The sequence below is a fragment of the Diorhabda sublineata genome, chromosome 3 (genome assembly GCF_026230105.1).
Source record: "Diorhabda sublineata isolate icDioSubl1.1 chromosome 3, icDioSubl1.1, whole genome shotgun sequence".
Taxonomy (NCBI): Eukaryota; Metazoa; Arthropoda; class Insecta; order Coleoptera; family Chrysomelidae; genus Diorhabda; species Diorhabda sublineata.
The window spans coordinates 24191566-24207394 of record NC_079476.1 but is presented as its reverse complement, the minus strand read 5'-3'; the positions used below and the strand labels follow the sequence as shown (position 1 = coordinate 24207394).

Here is a 15829-nt window from a genome sequence, read left to right as displayed (position 1 = left end):
ACAAGAAAACCGAAATCCTGTAAGGAATTGGGAATAGGGTTCACCCAATGGAGATTTGAAAAGCATTGAGGAAGGCTAGGAAATTTTCTGAAAGTTCTTGGTAGACCGTTGCTGGGGTGTTGCCCTTCATCTCAAGTACCAATTCGAAAATGCCAATAAAAGATTTTGGGAACGGATATTGAGAAGGAGCGCATACAATCTTTCACATATAATTGGACCGTTTCTAAAGTGTATTGAGTATTGGGTTCATCTCTAACACCAATTCGAAAATTGCTTCAGAAGATTTTGGGATCGTAATATCATGCATATAAATGATATATATGGATGGACCAAATACTCTCCCATCTTCTGGAGGTCTTCCAGACCGCATTTCTGCTAGTTTTTGATAACTAATTTATTTTTCTTTCCATTTTACAGTTCGTCCACTCACTATCAATTTAACGGGTGTCGAAAATCACGTGGTGCAAGGTACGAACGTCAAACTGGATTGTAAAGTCTCCGGTGCTAGACCGCCAGCTACTATACGGTGGACCAATGGATCATCTTCTATTAACGAAGAAGACTTCGATCAAACGATAATGGAAGTAAGTATTTCATCACTTATAATATTTTGAACTTGGTACAAGATTATAAATGTGGATAAAATAATAAGGAATTTCCTCTTCTGTGTTGCATTTTGGACAACGATCATCTCCAATAAATATTGCTAATGAAAAATGTTTAAGAAAAAGAAAATCCAAAACTAACATAGTACGGCCTTCCACAATGACTATTTCCGAAATATATATTTGTGGCAGGGTCGTCATCTTGTCTCTAGTCGATGAAATTGTATTTGCCTTTTTTGGAATAGGTTTGCCCTCTGAAATCGACTGTCTTGACTGTTTTTACGTATCAGAAATGTAGGGGGGAATTGATTAATAACTATTGGTGAAACCTGGATTCACCACTACACTATTGATACAATAAAACAATCAAGACAGTGGATTGCAAAAGGCAAACCACCCAAAGATGATTTTGTCGGTCTGGGATAATCACGGGATTGTGTTCATCCACTATCTTCAAAAAGGTAAAAAATAACGGAAAAGTATTACGCATTATTACTTGCTAAAATTTTCATCAATTCAATGACGAATGAACAATAAAAATTCTAATGAGAAACTGACATACGTTTCCATAAAACGTATTAAGATAAGTACACCCTCAATAAATTCATAACGATGTTGATTTAGTTTTGCAATATCTGTTGGAATATAAAAAAAATTCAATCATCAATACGATTATCAATATCCAATTGATTTATTGCCCAAAATCGTCTCTTAATTACTCTACTTGTTTTTCTATCAAACTGGACACAATTGTAGTGATGGAAAATGGCCCGATGAGAGGTCTCGAGCTTTTCGGTAATACCCTGATTGTTCTATCGATTTTCTCCTTGATTGATACGCTTTATGGTGATAATGGTTACTTACAGCGATTGCTATTAGTCCATTTCACAAATGAAGGAGATTGATTGGACAAATTAACTGTGTCGAGAGGCTTGGTCACTTTTAGATTCACCGTTCTATTGAATGATGATTACACCGTAAATTAGCCAAAACGTTCCATTAATAACTTGATAACAAGAACAATCAGAAGTCAAAAATTAATTACCTGTTTTAGGGTGCTTAAAAAATTACCCTCTTTGATGTAAAACAATACTAACAAAACATGAGCTCAACTCTAAGGGGTGGTTTTTTATTTCAATTTCCCATTCAATTAACATGAAAAATATAAATTTTTAATTTCATATTACCCATTAATCATATCATATTTCACGTAAGCCATATTATATTCTAAAATTTGAGTCTTTGAGCTTTATAAAACTGTAAAACAGAGTGAAATTATCTTTAAAAGAAAACTAGCTAGAACCATTCCAAAATTAATAAATTTGAAGAAATAGTTTACAATAACTTTTTTTACATCATTCGCAAAATTTGCTGCGGGGGTTAAGTTAGGTTAGATTTTTCGTATTCAGAAAATAGGTTAGTTCGAAATAGTAAATACATTTTTTTATCAAAATGTCGGCAATGTATCCTCTAGAAATTGATGATTTATTGAATAATTAAAAAAAGTAATATTTAAACATGATTTTTTTATTATGTCTGAACCTTACTCTTCAATAATTAATCCATTTTCGTGAAAATATTGTTCGAGGCGAGGGCGGGGGTGTGGTGTTAAAAATTTGGAACCAGTATTCAAAATTTTTAACGTGAGTCCATGACTTGAAACAATAGAACAATCAAGACAATGGACTAAAACGGGAGAACCGGGTCCAAAGAAGACAAAGACAGGACTATCTGCATGGCATCGGTTTTTTAGGATGCACGTGGAATAATTTTCATTCACTATCTTGAAAAAAGAAAAACCATCAACAAGGAGTATTATACAAACTTATTGCAACGTTTCAGCGAAGAAATCAAGAAAAAACGACCGCATTTGGTTAAGAAAATAGTGTTTTTTCATTAAAATAATGCAACCACTCATACATCGGTTAATACAAAGGCCAAAATTAATGAATTAAAGTTTGAATTGCTACCTCATGCACCCTATTTACCAAGTTTAACCCCCTCGGATTATTTTATGTTACCAGATTGGATAAAATAACTCCGTGTTCAAAGATTTTCCAACAAAGTAGAGGTAATGGCGGCAGTTTTGAGTAGCTTAACGATTCGTGTCATAAAAAGAGTATCGAACTTATTGAACATAGCTGGGAAAAAGGAACTGAAAGGATATCAGGTTTAAAAATAAATCTATATTTATCCGAAATTTTTGTGTTTTCTTTATTGAACCAGGTACTTGTAGGACCAATCTCGTAAGTTTATAAATGGAAACCAAATTATCCAAAGTGCAGTTCTAAGGTGAAACTTTTTAAGAATTTAAATGAATCAAACATTGTCCTGAAGCTAGCCTACTGAAGACCCTAATTAACGTTGCGTTTGATGGAATATCCTTCGGAAACTAAAATACCAAATGATGTTAGTTACCTTTATAAATTAGCACTAAAATAAAAATTGTCTGATAAGATGCTCATGAGATTTCGTGAAACCAAAAGGCAAAAAGAAGATGCAAACTCTCATTTTTCCAAATAATTAAATGGTATATTTAATCGCTACGATTATAAATATTGAAATGATAATAATCCTAAATGAATGGGATAACAAAGAGCACGAAATTAATGTTTGAAGATCATTCTTTGTGGAAGGCAATTTGAACAGACTAAAGTATTCAAATTTGAAAAATTTGTCGAGTAGGATAGCTGCTGGATTATCGCTCTCATAAATCTTTTTTCTGTGTATATCTGAAAAACATTGTGTATGGAATGAAATAAGTAATAGAATAAATAGAGTAGAAAACTGTCGAACAGAAGATCAAAGAAATTTTGAACATCTAATTAAATGACATCAATAAGTTATTTGACACCGTTATTTATTTTTTATTCGATATCGTATAGTCAATTAAAAATAAATACAAAAATTTATGTATATAATAATGCAGACATTGAAAAATTCTCTAATGCTCTAATTCCTTCGTATATAAACAAAGTTGGATATGATTAATAGTTTGTTAGGCAAGTTCATAGTCGCTTCTATGCATGCAAATTGTTCTGGAAATATATAAGCTCCCTCATCTATCAACGTTTTAACTAATTTCACAACGCAGCCTAAATCAAAAAGGACAATATAAAATGGCAATGTTGACTCCAGCGCCAGTTTCCCTCTAATGTAATTATACACAACATTCAATACAAATATAGTTGAATACTTGAAATAATATGAAAAAATTATTGATTTAATGGTATGTTTGAACTACATACTATTTATCAGAAGCCTTAGTGTACTCATACCAAATGTACAATCTATATGGTTAAAATTTGAGTCTGCTCAATGTGCTGCACGTGAAGAACCGATTCCAAATCGTGGAAAGACGCAAAAGTCGGTTGGTAAAGATATGGCATCAGCATTTTGGAAAGCGGATGGTATAATGTTTATATAGACTGTGTCAAAAAAGAAACGTGGCATTATTGGAGTTTTTTCTGAACAGAATCGCGAAAAAACGGCCCTATTTGAAGAAAAAGAAAGTGCTGTTTCATCAATACAAGGCACTATGTCACAAATCAATGGAATCGATGGATAAACTTGTACCATATTCTGTTCCCAGACTTGAAGAAGATGTTCGCTGGAGAGAAATTTTGCGTCGCTGAAGAGGCTATTGCCAGAAACAAATTGTATATATAAAAAAAACAACAATAATGAATAATCAAACTCTCAGTCCACCTCTAACCCATGTATTGGAATTAAACGTATGTGTATGTGACAGTTTTCTCGAACACATCTTGACGTCTGCCTAACTTTTCAAAAATGATATCTAGTTGTAATAGATTTGAAGGTAAACGGGTACAACAACTTTCTGGGACCTAGGCTACAACAAAGAATTGCCTCTTTACGGTCGATCGACATTTATTGCTAATAAAATTCTTCTTAAGTTTTTTATATTTAGATACTTTTTGGCTTTTGAAATTTTATATAATAGACTGATACCATTAAGTATATCTGGAATAAATTTCAACATCTTTAACTCATCCAAAACCCGCCCATGTAATAAGTTCGAAAGACGATTTTTATGTTCGTGATATTCTTTTGGAAAATGATTATTTATGACGTTGTTACGCAATGAAAACCAGATGAACACCCTCGGGGTGAAATTTTCATTCTTGTCGAGGATTTAAAACTTTCCTTGTTCGGTTTTCTAGTGTCTCACGATAAAAATCAGCGGTTTGGTGAAGAAAAATATGTCTCAAGATATGACTTACCGGGTTATCTGGTGCTTGAAATTAAGAATTGTTGCCAGCTAGCGACCCCAGATGCTCATATCTTTTAATTTAAGTCAGATTTTATTTGTCGTAAATTTGAGGGATTTTTCTCAACAGATCTTCTTCTCCTTTCGTTTCAACTAAAACTTCTGTCGGAATTAAAGCCGCGTAATTTGATTAATGTATAAAGAAACGTTCTTAGAAAAAAATATAATTAACTGTCTGCCGAATCAAAAAAACTGTTAATAACAGAATGATTTATGGAGATGGAAACAAAAGTCTAAGTAACAATCACCGTCAAACCATCCCATTTCGTTCACAGCAACCACCTGTTTGGCGAAATCATACGGTAATGATTTTCTTAAAAATTTATACGATTTATATTTGTGAGGTTTATTAATAAACGTCTTATGTTTTTAATTTATTTAAATACTATACACTACACTCAACTAACTTATAAGAATTCTTCGATTATTTTGCTAATTCGATCTGTTCACTACGACTATTTATTATAAACAGAACTCACTGCGCTAAATATCCAAACAAAGTTCTTAAGAATTGTAGAAAAATAAAGAAACAAAAAAATAAATGAACCTTCCTACAAATTATATAAAATAAATAATGCTTGCTATAAAAAGGGATATAAAAAACAAACATCAAACGGATTCCGCGGTTTATAAAAACTAATTCAAAGGCGCCGCTCGCACTTTTGCCGAATTTTAAAATTTCAATACATCTAGGCAGGACCGGATCTAAGACTGAAACACGTTCATAACAATGTGATGATAGTACTATTTATTACGGATTAAAGATGATGAAACGAATGATATTCACTAAAACACAATGAAAAAGTTTCAGCAATAATAGATGTGATGAAATTACCGAACTGAGCAAACCAACATCAGCTCAATCTATACACTTATTGTAAACCTCATCTAGAACGGCTTTCGGTATTTTTTATGGCATCAATTGACTCAAAACGCTGTTTTTTGAGATTCAGAAAGAGGAAATATCATAAGTAGCCAAATCTGTTTGACAAAACGTCAGTTACAATGCTGGAATGCATTATCGACTGTGAGTTGTTTACTTTCAGTCTCTGAAGACGATAACTTGGATATCGAAACACGCGTCAGACAGTGTAATTGTAAGCGTTTGTGTAGTGGTAGCAGAAAACAGTGTGTTCAATTTACAAAAACAAAGATTAAAATAATGTGGCAAATATTCAAATTAATTTATGAAACTTATTTATCTTTTAATTACCATCAACGAACGCCTCGCATGTATACTTTCTCCCTTCGAAACAGATCGGGGTATAACGGAGCTAGCAGTTCCTCATTGGGCCACGTCTTCTTCTGATGTAACTCTATTATCCGTCATTATAAAGTTGAAAAAATATTTTTCAAATGAAAAATTCCTTCATTATGATAATGAAAGAAAGTTTTATTCCTCTCACAAAATAATTTTACAAAAGTTTGTTTTTATTTAACGGGCTAACCATGTAATTAAACTTTTTTGAAAGAAAATACATGAATACACATTAATTATCGTTCTTTTCTCTTTTTTTCCAGTCGCCTATAAGCATGAAACAAATAGAAGAGGTAAGCGTTATTAATGAATACTTTGAATACTTTTTACAGGAAAGGTTTCTCTAAGTGCATAAGAATTATTTGAGTTTAGGTAGTTATGGCAACGCTGCGCTACACTTTACCAATTAGAAAGCTCGGAATACATGTCCAAAAGTGTATACTTTTGTGTTTTACTTGCAACAATCCTACAACAAAACATTTATAAACTAGTTACTTCGTTCCAATTTACGTATAATTATACTTTCGAAACATTTCTAGAAAATATGGTGATTTACCTGTTGAAAATTCAAAATCTGTGTTCAAAATGGAGAACGAATATAACAGATGCTTCCTCTTGCTATTTCCCAAAAAGACATTCTTCCCACTATATAAAATAATATCAAACATATAGAAAAAATAAGCTTTCAAATAATTGTTTGTAATCAAAAAACAATATTCAAATTTGAAAATCATCTTTTAAAATTGGAAAACCAAGTAACTGATACAACCAATGAATTATTGTTCAACAATTTTTCGAATAATCAAATTATTTATGATAAATTATTCTACCAAAAAATAGCCTATTAATCAAAAAACCAATTTAGTTCTCGAAACCCAAGAAAATTAGATTAAAAATTTTTTACAGAGTTGCTTAAGAATATTTTACGGTAAGGGTCTAAATTTAGGTTATTTCAATTGAAATATATATATATATATATATATATATATATATATATAAATATACGTAATTGTTGTTATATTGTGGCAATTCAAACACCAAAGTGTAATATATATCCCAAGATTTCGTATAACTAACTCTGTATGCATCATCAGGTACTTAAATTTTGGTCGAAAAATAACGTAAAGATTTAAAAATTGTACATAGTTTTAAAGAAATTGAAAACTTCTCACACTAATTAATCAAGAATTGCACTGATAAATTTCTCATGGAATATCAAATTCATTTAGTTCAAAAAACAACGTTCGATATGATAATAGACTCTAATTAAAGGCTATTATGTTACGTTAGATCGTTTCAATTGACGTTGACTTTTGATTGGTTACGTCGTTGAATTTTTATAGAATTAGTTTTTTCAAAATCTAAAATTATTGATATAAATTTTTTTACTAAATTTATTTTATCTGTTCCGGGTGCTTTCCTATCCTTACCTTTTCTAATCCAGATCCAAATTATTTTGTGAAATCTCCGGTATCTATATTTCAGGCAACTTATGATCACACTTATTTTTACTGTGAGGTTACATAAGCCTTGACCATTGTTATTATTTTTATCGTGGATTGTATATTTAACCACTACTTATCATATGTAATCTTCTATTCCAATTTGTGCGTCAAAACTCCCATTAACATTATTGTATCCTATTATTTCCTTGAACTCATCGATCTTTTCACACATTTCACCCTTATCTTCCTTTTCTGTCCCTCTGATTAGGGCATATAATTATTGGTTTAAATTCTAGTGAATTGATAGTACAAGATTCTTACTTACGTATATATTATCCCTTGTTATTTCTATCGTATTTCTTCACAAACGATCTAAGCAAATAGAGATGATGATTTTAGAGCTTTAGAGCTATTCACTAACAAAATTAGCTCAAGACGCTCCTGTTTATTGACTCCATCTCTTTTTTTCACTTCCCGCGGTGGTTTATATTATGACACCTTTTTTTATTTACTAGATAATAGCACTCAACACCCGCAACTCTTTAAAACACATTTTATAATACTTTATATTACTAAGAACATTCCCTTAAAGTTCTACGGTCATTAAATAAATACGTATGAATGGCCGTCTAAAGAAATACTCATTTCAATGCTAATGCGATGTTTCTCGCGCTTTTTTATTCTCGATTCCTGCGTATTTGAGGTTATATTCAAAAAAAGAAGTTAACGTAGTCAGAGTGTAACTGAATGATGAGTTACTTGACGTCTCAATCCACTTGTTCATTTTGAATTGATTAATATTTGCTTCTTTCATTAAAATCTAAGTTTCTGTGTTTTTTATAACCACATTAATTTCTCTGATACTCATAGCTTATGCAGTTCGATATGGTGATCAACTTTTGAGAATCTTTGCTGTGGAAATCAATCCAGCACCTAACTAACTTACCAGCTGGCGATTTATTCTATAAAAAGTGACACAGATCAAAAAATAGAAAAGGAAAAGTCCCACTTGTTCCAGCTTAGCGAGATTGAAAAGGATCAAATGTGATATATATGCCAATACCTGAAAACCAATCGTCCTTGAAATGATAAAGGAAAAGGTCCGTCTTAGATTGAGGTGTCATTGAAAGTAATATTAATCTCACGCCTTCTCGCCTTGAGAACAGGCGCCATTTTATAAAATGCTTTCTATTGAAACTCCATTTCTTTTATTTCCCTGGTTTTTGATCATTTAAAAAAAACTCCCCTTCTATAACTTTACATCCAACTATCGACGATCATATGTAGTCGGACATTTTAATTTTAAAAATAATAATTGAATAACGAGAATGTCAATTGAAATAATACAAATAAAAACGATTATTTACTCAATGTTCAGTGATTTAGTCAATTAGCAATATTATTTTCATGAACTAATAACTTCATAAAGCACACAGAGACTTGTGACTAAAGCATTTGTTTACCCCACGGGGGCCATTTTTAAATGGCTACCAGCTGAATTCGTTGGATTGCTCAATTTCCTACGCTTAGATTTATCACTACTTCTTCTTTTTTCTTAAGTAGATCTTACTAGTTTTAAGCATTCAACCAGGCTTTTATTTGAAACCTACAAACGAATAATCACATTTTTAAGTATAAAACATAATATAATTTCACTGGAAATAACTTAACACAAAATTACCCAAAGAAGTATCAGAAAATATGGCTATTGTTCACAGATTAATAATTTAAGATCCAATAGACATAGGTTAGATTAGGTTAAGGTAACTCCTATACGCTATTTCATCTGGTCTAAAACGAGTATTACTTTTGAATTTTGTGTTTTATAGAGCTTCAAAGTGCTTTGAATACCTTATTCAAATTTCACGGACCGAAAAACAAACTTCGACGTCTCGTAGATGGCAATGTATGTTAGCATACTTATTACTTTTATTTACTGAGGTTGTATTAACTACAAGAAATAGTAAGATTTTACGTTACTGCTGAGAAACATTTTACCTCTCAACATAATTCAAATGGATATTTAAACAGGAATATTCTCTAACATTTACCTTTTAAACGTTTACAAATAGAAAAAATAGTTTGTAAAAAGAAGATTTTGAAGAAAACTAAATGCTGTTTGAAACGTTTGAATTATTTTATTGAAATCAAAAATACTATTATCATAAGAAAGCATTCCTGGAAAGCTTAGTTCGAAACAGCTTTTAGCTCCTTCTCAATGCCAATAATCATGTCACATTCTCTATTTTTGTGGTATAGCTGAAAGTTCTAAAGTACTATATCCAGTTTTCAACGCGAAAGATTTTGACATGGTGCATTTTCACTTTTCACGTTTCTCGTGTTCAACTAGCATAAGAGACGGTTCTACAAATCCTGGTCCTGCGATTATGAAATGGCCTTGAAATGGTAACTTACAAATATTCTAGATTGTCCCATGATCAGTTGCCTTGAGTCAAATAAGGAGGATGGGAAACCAGAGTAATTTTTTCACAAGCCCTTTATTGGAACTGATGTGTGAAATAAAATAAGACATTATGATAACAAAACTTTTATCATGTTTTATCATATTGTGTTGATTTAATCTTTAAAAATGCCTCGGACTATCGGAAAACCTGGACTTTTGAAGTAGATGAGCGAAGTTGTGTAAAAAGAAGACGAAGAAGAAGAAGCAAATTTTTCCAGGGCTAGACAACTATAAAAAAAATAACAGCAAACATGAGCTAAATCTCAACCTGATGGTACCTGTGAATTTCACAAATCAAATGAACAGCTACCATATGCTAACACAGCAAATTTTCTTGGGAACACTATAGATGAGAGGTTACGCTAGAAAAGCAATTCAGTCAATTTATAATAAATAACTTGTATATATAAACAAATCCTGAAACCCGTATGGACCTACGAGATTAAACTATGTGGATATGTCAGCCAAAACAACACCCAAATAATCCAGAGATTCCAAAATAAAGTTTTAAGAAGCATCGTTAATGGATTTTGGTACATCGGGACCTGAAGATAGACACTATAAGGCAGGTAACTACTAAATTTGCTAATAGTCTCGAACAGCGGCTCGTAAGACACGTGAACATCGAATCAATCCAACTTCTCGTCGAAACCAGCCTCGTAAAAAGACTAAAGAGGATGAAGAGAGAGCCTCAGTTTAAAGACATTCATGGTAATTTAGAATTGAATGAAATTGTTCATAAATTGCGCTTATAATCAGATTGAAAAGGCTAAGCAAAACCGGACTTACAGGCTTTTTTTCAAAAAGAGGTTCCTAGTCTCCCCTACATCTTATTACGAGAGATACACTAAAATGCGCAAAATTCTTGATGAATTCGCTTATCGTGTATAAAGTACCACTTAACTGGATACATTTTTAAAAAATTTGCTTTTTTTAATGTTATATTTTCAAAAAAGCCCTCAAGTAGTGGACCTAAAATTCTAAAACTAATTTTTACGTGTTTCTCAGGACCACTTTTGTTTTTTCTCTCTGAAGCAGTCATATAATCCGTTTCTTAGTTGGCCATGCGGTGTACATTGATACTTTGATTAGTTTCAATCAGAACATTTGATTTTGCACCTATATAATAATTTCAAGATCACACAAAATGTGCACTTTCGATGGAATAATAATATTGAGATGTATACTTCTAAAAAACAATTTATTTTACAGAAAGACGGAACCTTTACGACCATCAGTTCACTGTCGTTCAAAGCTTCGCACTGGGAAAACGGCAAAACAATATTTTGCTACGCTGAAAACGAAGTTATGAGAAAAAATTCTGAACCGGAATATCACAGCAACTTGATTCTAGATGTTCGATGTAAGTTCGATAGCTTCGTGAACGGAAAACGAAATAGAAAACAGGAAAACGTTGTTCTTGTTAGATGTAGTCGATTTCTAGTTTAAGACTGATTGAAATTTCAAAAAAAAATATGTTTGATTTGATTTTTATAACGTTTTTTGATAATATTTAATTCTATATCTATAAATATGTACAATATATACTACGGTAAGCAGAATCGACAAGTATCATGTATACTGATTTATCTAAAGCATTTGACATACTATACCACGGAATTCCTGCGAGATATGCCTTATGTAATTTTGCTACTTATTATATAACTAATCTAGTTAATGATCAACAAAAATATTCAGAGTAGAATAGTGACAGCAGAGATGGAGAGAAGAAGGAGAATAACAGGGAAAACGAGGATGGATAGGATAAAAAATGACGTAGTTTTAAAGAAGTTCAAACAGGAGCCAATAAGAAACAAAAAAAATATGCTTAAACTGGTACACAAGAAGAAAGAAACACCACAAAACCTTATGGGAAAAGTGACAGAACCAAGGCCAAAGGAAACCAAGGGAAAACAAAACAGCAGATGAATGAAGTAGCAAAGGATCGGAAAGAATGGACAAAATGGATGAAAGAAGAATGAAAACTAAAATCTCAATACTCCGACGCTCGAAAGGGCATTAAAGTTCTAGATAAGGATCTTGTTGGTGATCTTGATATCCCCTATATTGTTTAGTTTTTAGAAAAAGCAGTGCACATTTGGAATGAAGTTGCTTCATGCTCAAATACTCATATCAAATGTGTGAACAATTCCAAATTATATCTGCTTTATCCCTAAAATCAATCTTATTTCCCGTTACAGTTTTGAGAAGATTTGTTTTTTTATGTAACTACTTCTTTGTGACGTCCTAATCGTTGAGCAACACGGGTGTTTGTACGGCCACATTTGAACTCCACATTCCCGTCAATGACGGTTGATTGTCCTAGAGAAAAGTCGAAGATAAAGTTTGAAAGAACCAACAGAACCATAACTGTAGAATATGAAAATTACAAAACAATAACTGAATACGAAACACCAAATGGCATAAAAAAGAGATGGTCAATCTCCATGCCAAATAAAAAGAGCTACAATGGACAAAAAAAGTACATATGCAGGAACATGTCACAGAAGAACCAGATACACACATTAACCTCATTTTTTCTTGACACAAATGGATTGTACATTAGAAAATAGAAAAGGTTAATGTGAATTTTTCATACAAAACAAAAGTTTATTGTAGAAATATTGAATTATCAATATTAATGTCCCGAGTGCATGTCAAATTGTCGATAATTTAATTTTTAAGGAAATTATGAGACAATTTGACATGCACGAGAGGGCATTTTGGCAGACTATTTCCTGAGAAAAATTTAATTTAAAATAAACAATAATTGTTCCTTTTCTTAAAATATAAAATTAAAACCAAATGATGTTTATTAATCCTAGACGAAAATTTGGCACTAGTGCAAATTATCGATAATTTGCACTAGTGCAGTATTATCGCTGAAATTTGATCGTTGCTAGGTAAATATAAAATATTACAGCTTTTTGGTTGGTTTAAATTTTTCGAAGGAAATAGTCAATATTAATGTCCCGAGTGCATGTCAAATTGTCGATAATTTAATTTTTAAGGAAATTATGAGACAATTTGACATGCACGAGAGGGCATTTTGGCAGACTATTTCCTGAGAAAAATTTAATTTAAAATAAACAATAATTGTTCCTTTTCTTAAAATATAAAATTAAAACCAAATGATGTTTATTAATCCTAGACGAAAATTTGGCACTAGTGCAAATTATCGATAATTTGCACTAGTGCAGTATTATCGCTGAAATTTGATCGTTGCTAGGTAAACATAAAATATTACAGCTTTTTGGTTGACTTAAATTTTTCGAAGGAAATAGTTGAAACAATTAATAAGAAAACGTGGTATACCGTGTCTATATTTTGACCACTCTATAACCTCGATATCTGTAAAATGATTCCTTCGTTTCTAGACCCACCAGTCATAACAGTGAAACCCACATACGCAGAGACTAACGAATCTACTGATAATAACGTCACCTACGCTTTTTTCCAATGTGTATATTTCGCAAACCCCCAAGAGCTCAAAGTAGCCTCATGGTAAGAATTCTATTTATCTAAACAAAACATTTCTACTTATTTTGTTCATAATTTCAGGTTAAAAGACGGTAAACCGCTCGTACTAAACGACACGAAGAAGTACGTAGGAGGTACTACTTTAAATCCACCGCTGTATATTATGAATGTTACCCGCGAAGATATGGGGGACTACGCGTGTTCGTTAGGAAATGAAATAGGAACAGAAATTTCACCAGATGTCGTTACTTTAAACGTGATATGTGAGTACAAACTATAGGTCCGTTCCAACCCATCAAAAAACCGTCCTTGGTACGGTGACGATTCTGCGCCATAGAAATTACGTGTTCCAACCGCTCAGTTACCGTTATATAAACGATTCTGTTTTGTGCTCCAGCCGACTTAGGTTTCCGTGACAGTCTTTTCGATACTTCGTTGATAGCAAGTACTGTTACCAGAACCGTGCATAGCCGGAGATTGCGCTTCCAATAACCGTTCTTGGAACGGTTCTTTCGCGACTCCTTTCTCAAATACAATACCAATTACTCAACCCCTATTGCCATTCTTAGTGAATAACCCCATCAACTTAACTACCTTTGCTCAATTTAATCCATGAGTGACATAATTTCCAGATCTTGTCATATTTGGACATTTGTTCATCTAAATTTTTTGCAATATTTCTCATACGCTTAAAGGACTTTTCGGAATCAGACCATGATGGGGTACACCCGTAGTCATTATTTTATTATCCTTTATATCCTGGTAAACTTGGATAAGTGCAATCATTTCTCTATGATATGAAAAAGGATGATGATGGTTAGGTTCATAGATTATAAAGTATCCATCTCTAGATAGCAAATCCGCGCAATGGCTATTTCAAACAGTTAAAACCTGGACAATATTAAAACTACACCGGTCTATAGAAATCTCGGTTTTAGGACCTGTATATAAGACGGGGGACTCGATAATTGTTAATAAATGTGACTTCTTCCATAATGCAGAAGATCTATATTCAATTAATTATATTAATATGTTTTAATGAATGATTTATTCTATTTCCGATTTAGATACGCCTGATGTGGAAGTGGTAATGGATCCGTCTACACCGGTTAAAGCTTCAGACAAAAAGACAGTATTAATTACGTGCAATGTAACTTCCGGAAATCCAACTAACCTCACCAAGGTAAATATATCGTAGGTAGGTGTAAAATTGATGATATTCATTAAGTTAATCGTCTTCTTAGGTCCGTTGGTATCTCGGAGGTGAATTGATGAAAGAGTTTCCAGAATGCAACTACACGAATATCGACGAACACGGTAACGGGGAAGGTAATGGCGGTCCTTTTTGCGGTCTCGATCCCAGTATTCTGAGTCTGGAACGCGTGGACGAATCATTCGCTGGCAACTACACTTGTAAAGGAATGAACGCTGGCGGTTGGGGACCTGAATCCGAGCCCCAGGAATTGATCGTTTATTGTGAGTGTTTCTTAATATATCCCTAACTGATTATCTTCAAAATTTGTATAATTTCAGATGCTCCTGGTCCAGCGAAAATTAGATACTCACCGTCGAAGGTGGTCAAAGGCGGATCCGTCAATTTGACATGTACCGTCGAATTCAACGGAAGACCGGACAACGTTAGTTACGTGTGGCATAGGGGATCACACGTTTTATCCAATGTTACACAGTCGGTATATACAATTGCATCGGCTGGTTTGGAAACAAGGAATAATTTTTCCTGTGCTGCCGAAAATGAAGGTGGAAGAGGGGCACAAGCTAGTGTTTTTGTCAACGTCTACGGTAAGTGTGTGGTTAGAATCATTGCTGTAGTATACGTTGAAATGACTGACTAACACTTCTCAGCATATTCAGGTTAACAGATCGGATAGCAGCATGAAATAACCTCAAATAACTCAAATAACGCACCAATAATTAATATATTTGTCAGTATTTGTTGACTCCGGAGATTAATATGAATAAAGACTTACCCCACTAGGAAATACGGGGTGACAAAATCAACGACATCACTGGATTCATGATTACACTAAATACAATACAAAAGTATACAATTTTTATTTACATTACATGACTAATAACTAGTAAACAATTCACCTTTTTTTTATTATACAGATTCCTAAGCTAACTTTTAAATGTTTAACAATGTTATAAACGTAATTTTGATTTCTATCAACCTTGTCCTCGCGTCGGTTCAACTAACATATTGACTTTTTATGACCTTCGAGGTTAATAACCACCATAGAATGTCATATCATTAGTTCAGGTCAC

The 15829-nt window shown here is 32.7% G+C and overlaps 1 protein-coding gene across 4 annotated transcripts in view; it reads left to right on the top strand.

The window, feature by feature from the left end:
• The window catches only part of LOC130441144 (titin), a 453335-nt gene that overhangs the window by 407902 nt on the left and 29604 nt on the right, over positions 1-15829 (top strand). For all 4 annotated transcript variants that reach the window (XR_008909591.1, XM_056774695.1, XM_056774694.1 and 1 more), the window contains exons 6-13: positions 418-584; positions 6418-6447; positions 11276-11426; positions 13441-13567; positions 13625-13806; positions 14611-14726; positions 14788-15019; positions 15077-15343. Coding sequence is in view for 3 of the 4 variants with exons in the window: in XM_056774695.1 (XP_056630673.1) it covers positions 418-584; positions 6418-6447; positions 11276-11426; positions 13441-13567; positions 13625-13806; positions 14611-14726; positions 14788-15019; positions 15077-15343 (1272 nt within the window). In the remaining variant the exon portion in view is untranslated. The remainder of the gene's footprint in view (positions 1-417; positions 585-6417; positions 6448-11275; positions 11427-13440; positions 13568-13624; positions 13807-14610; positions 14727-14787; positions 15020-15076; positions 15344-15829) is intronic.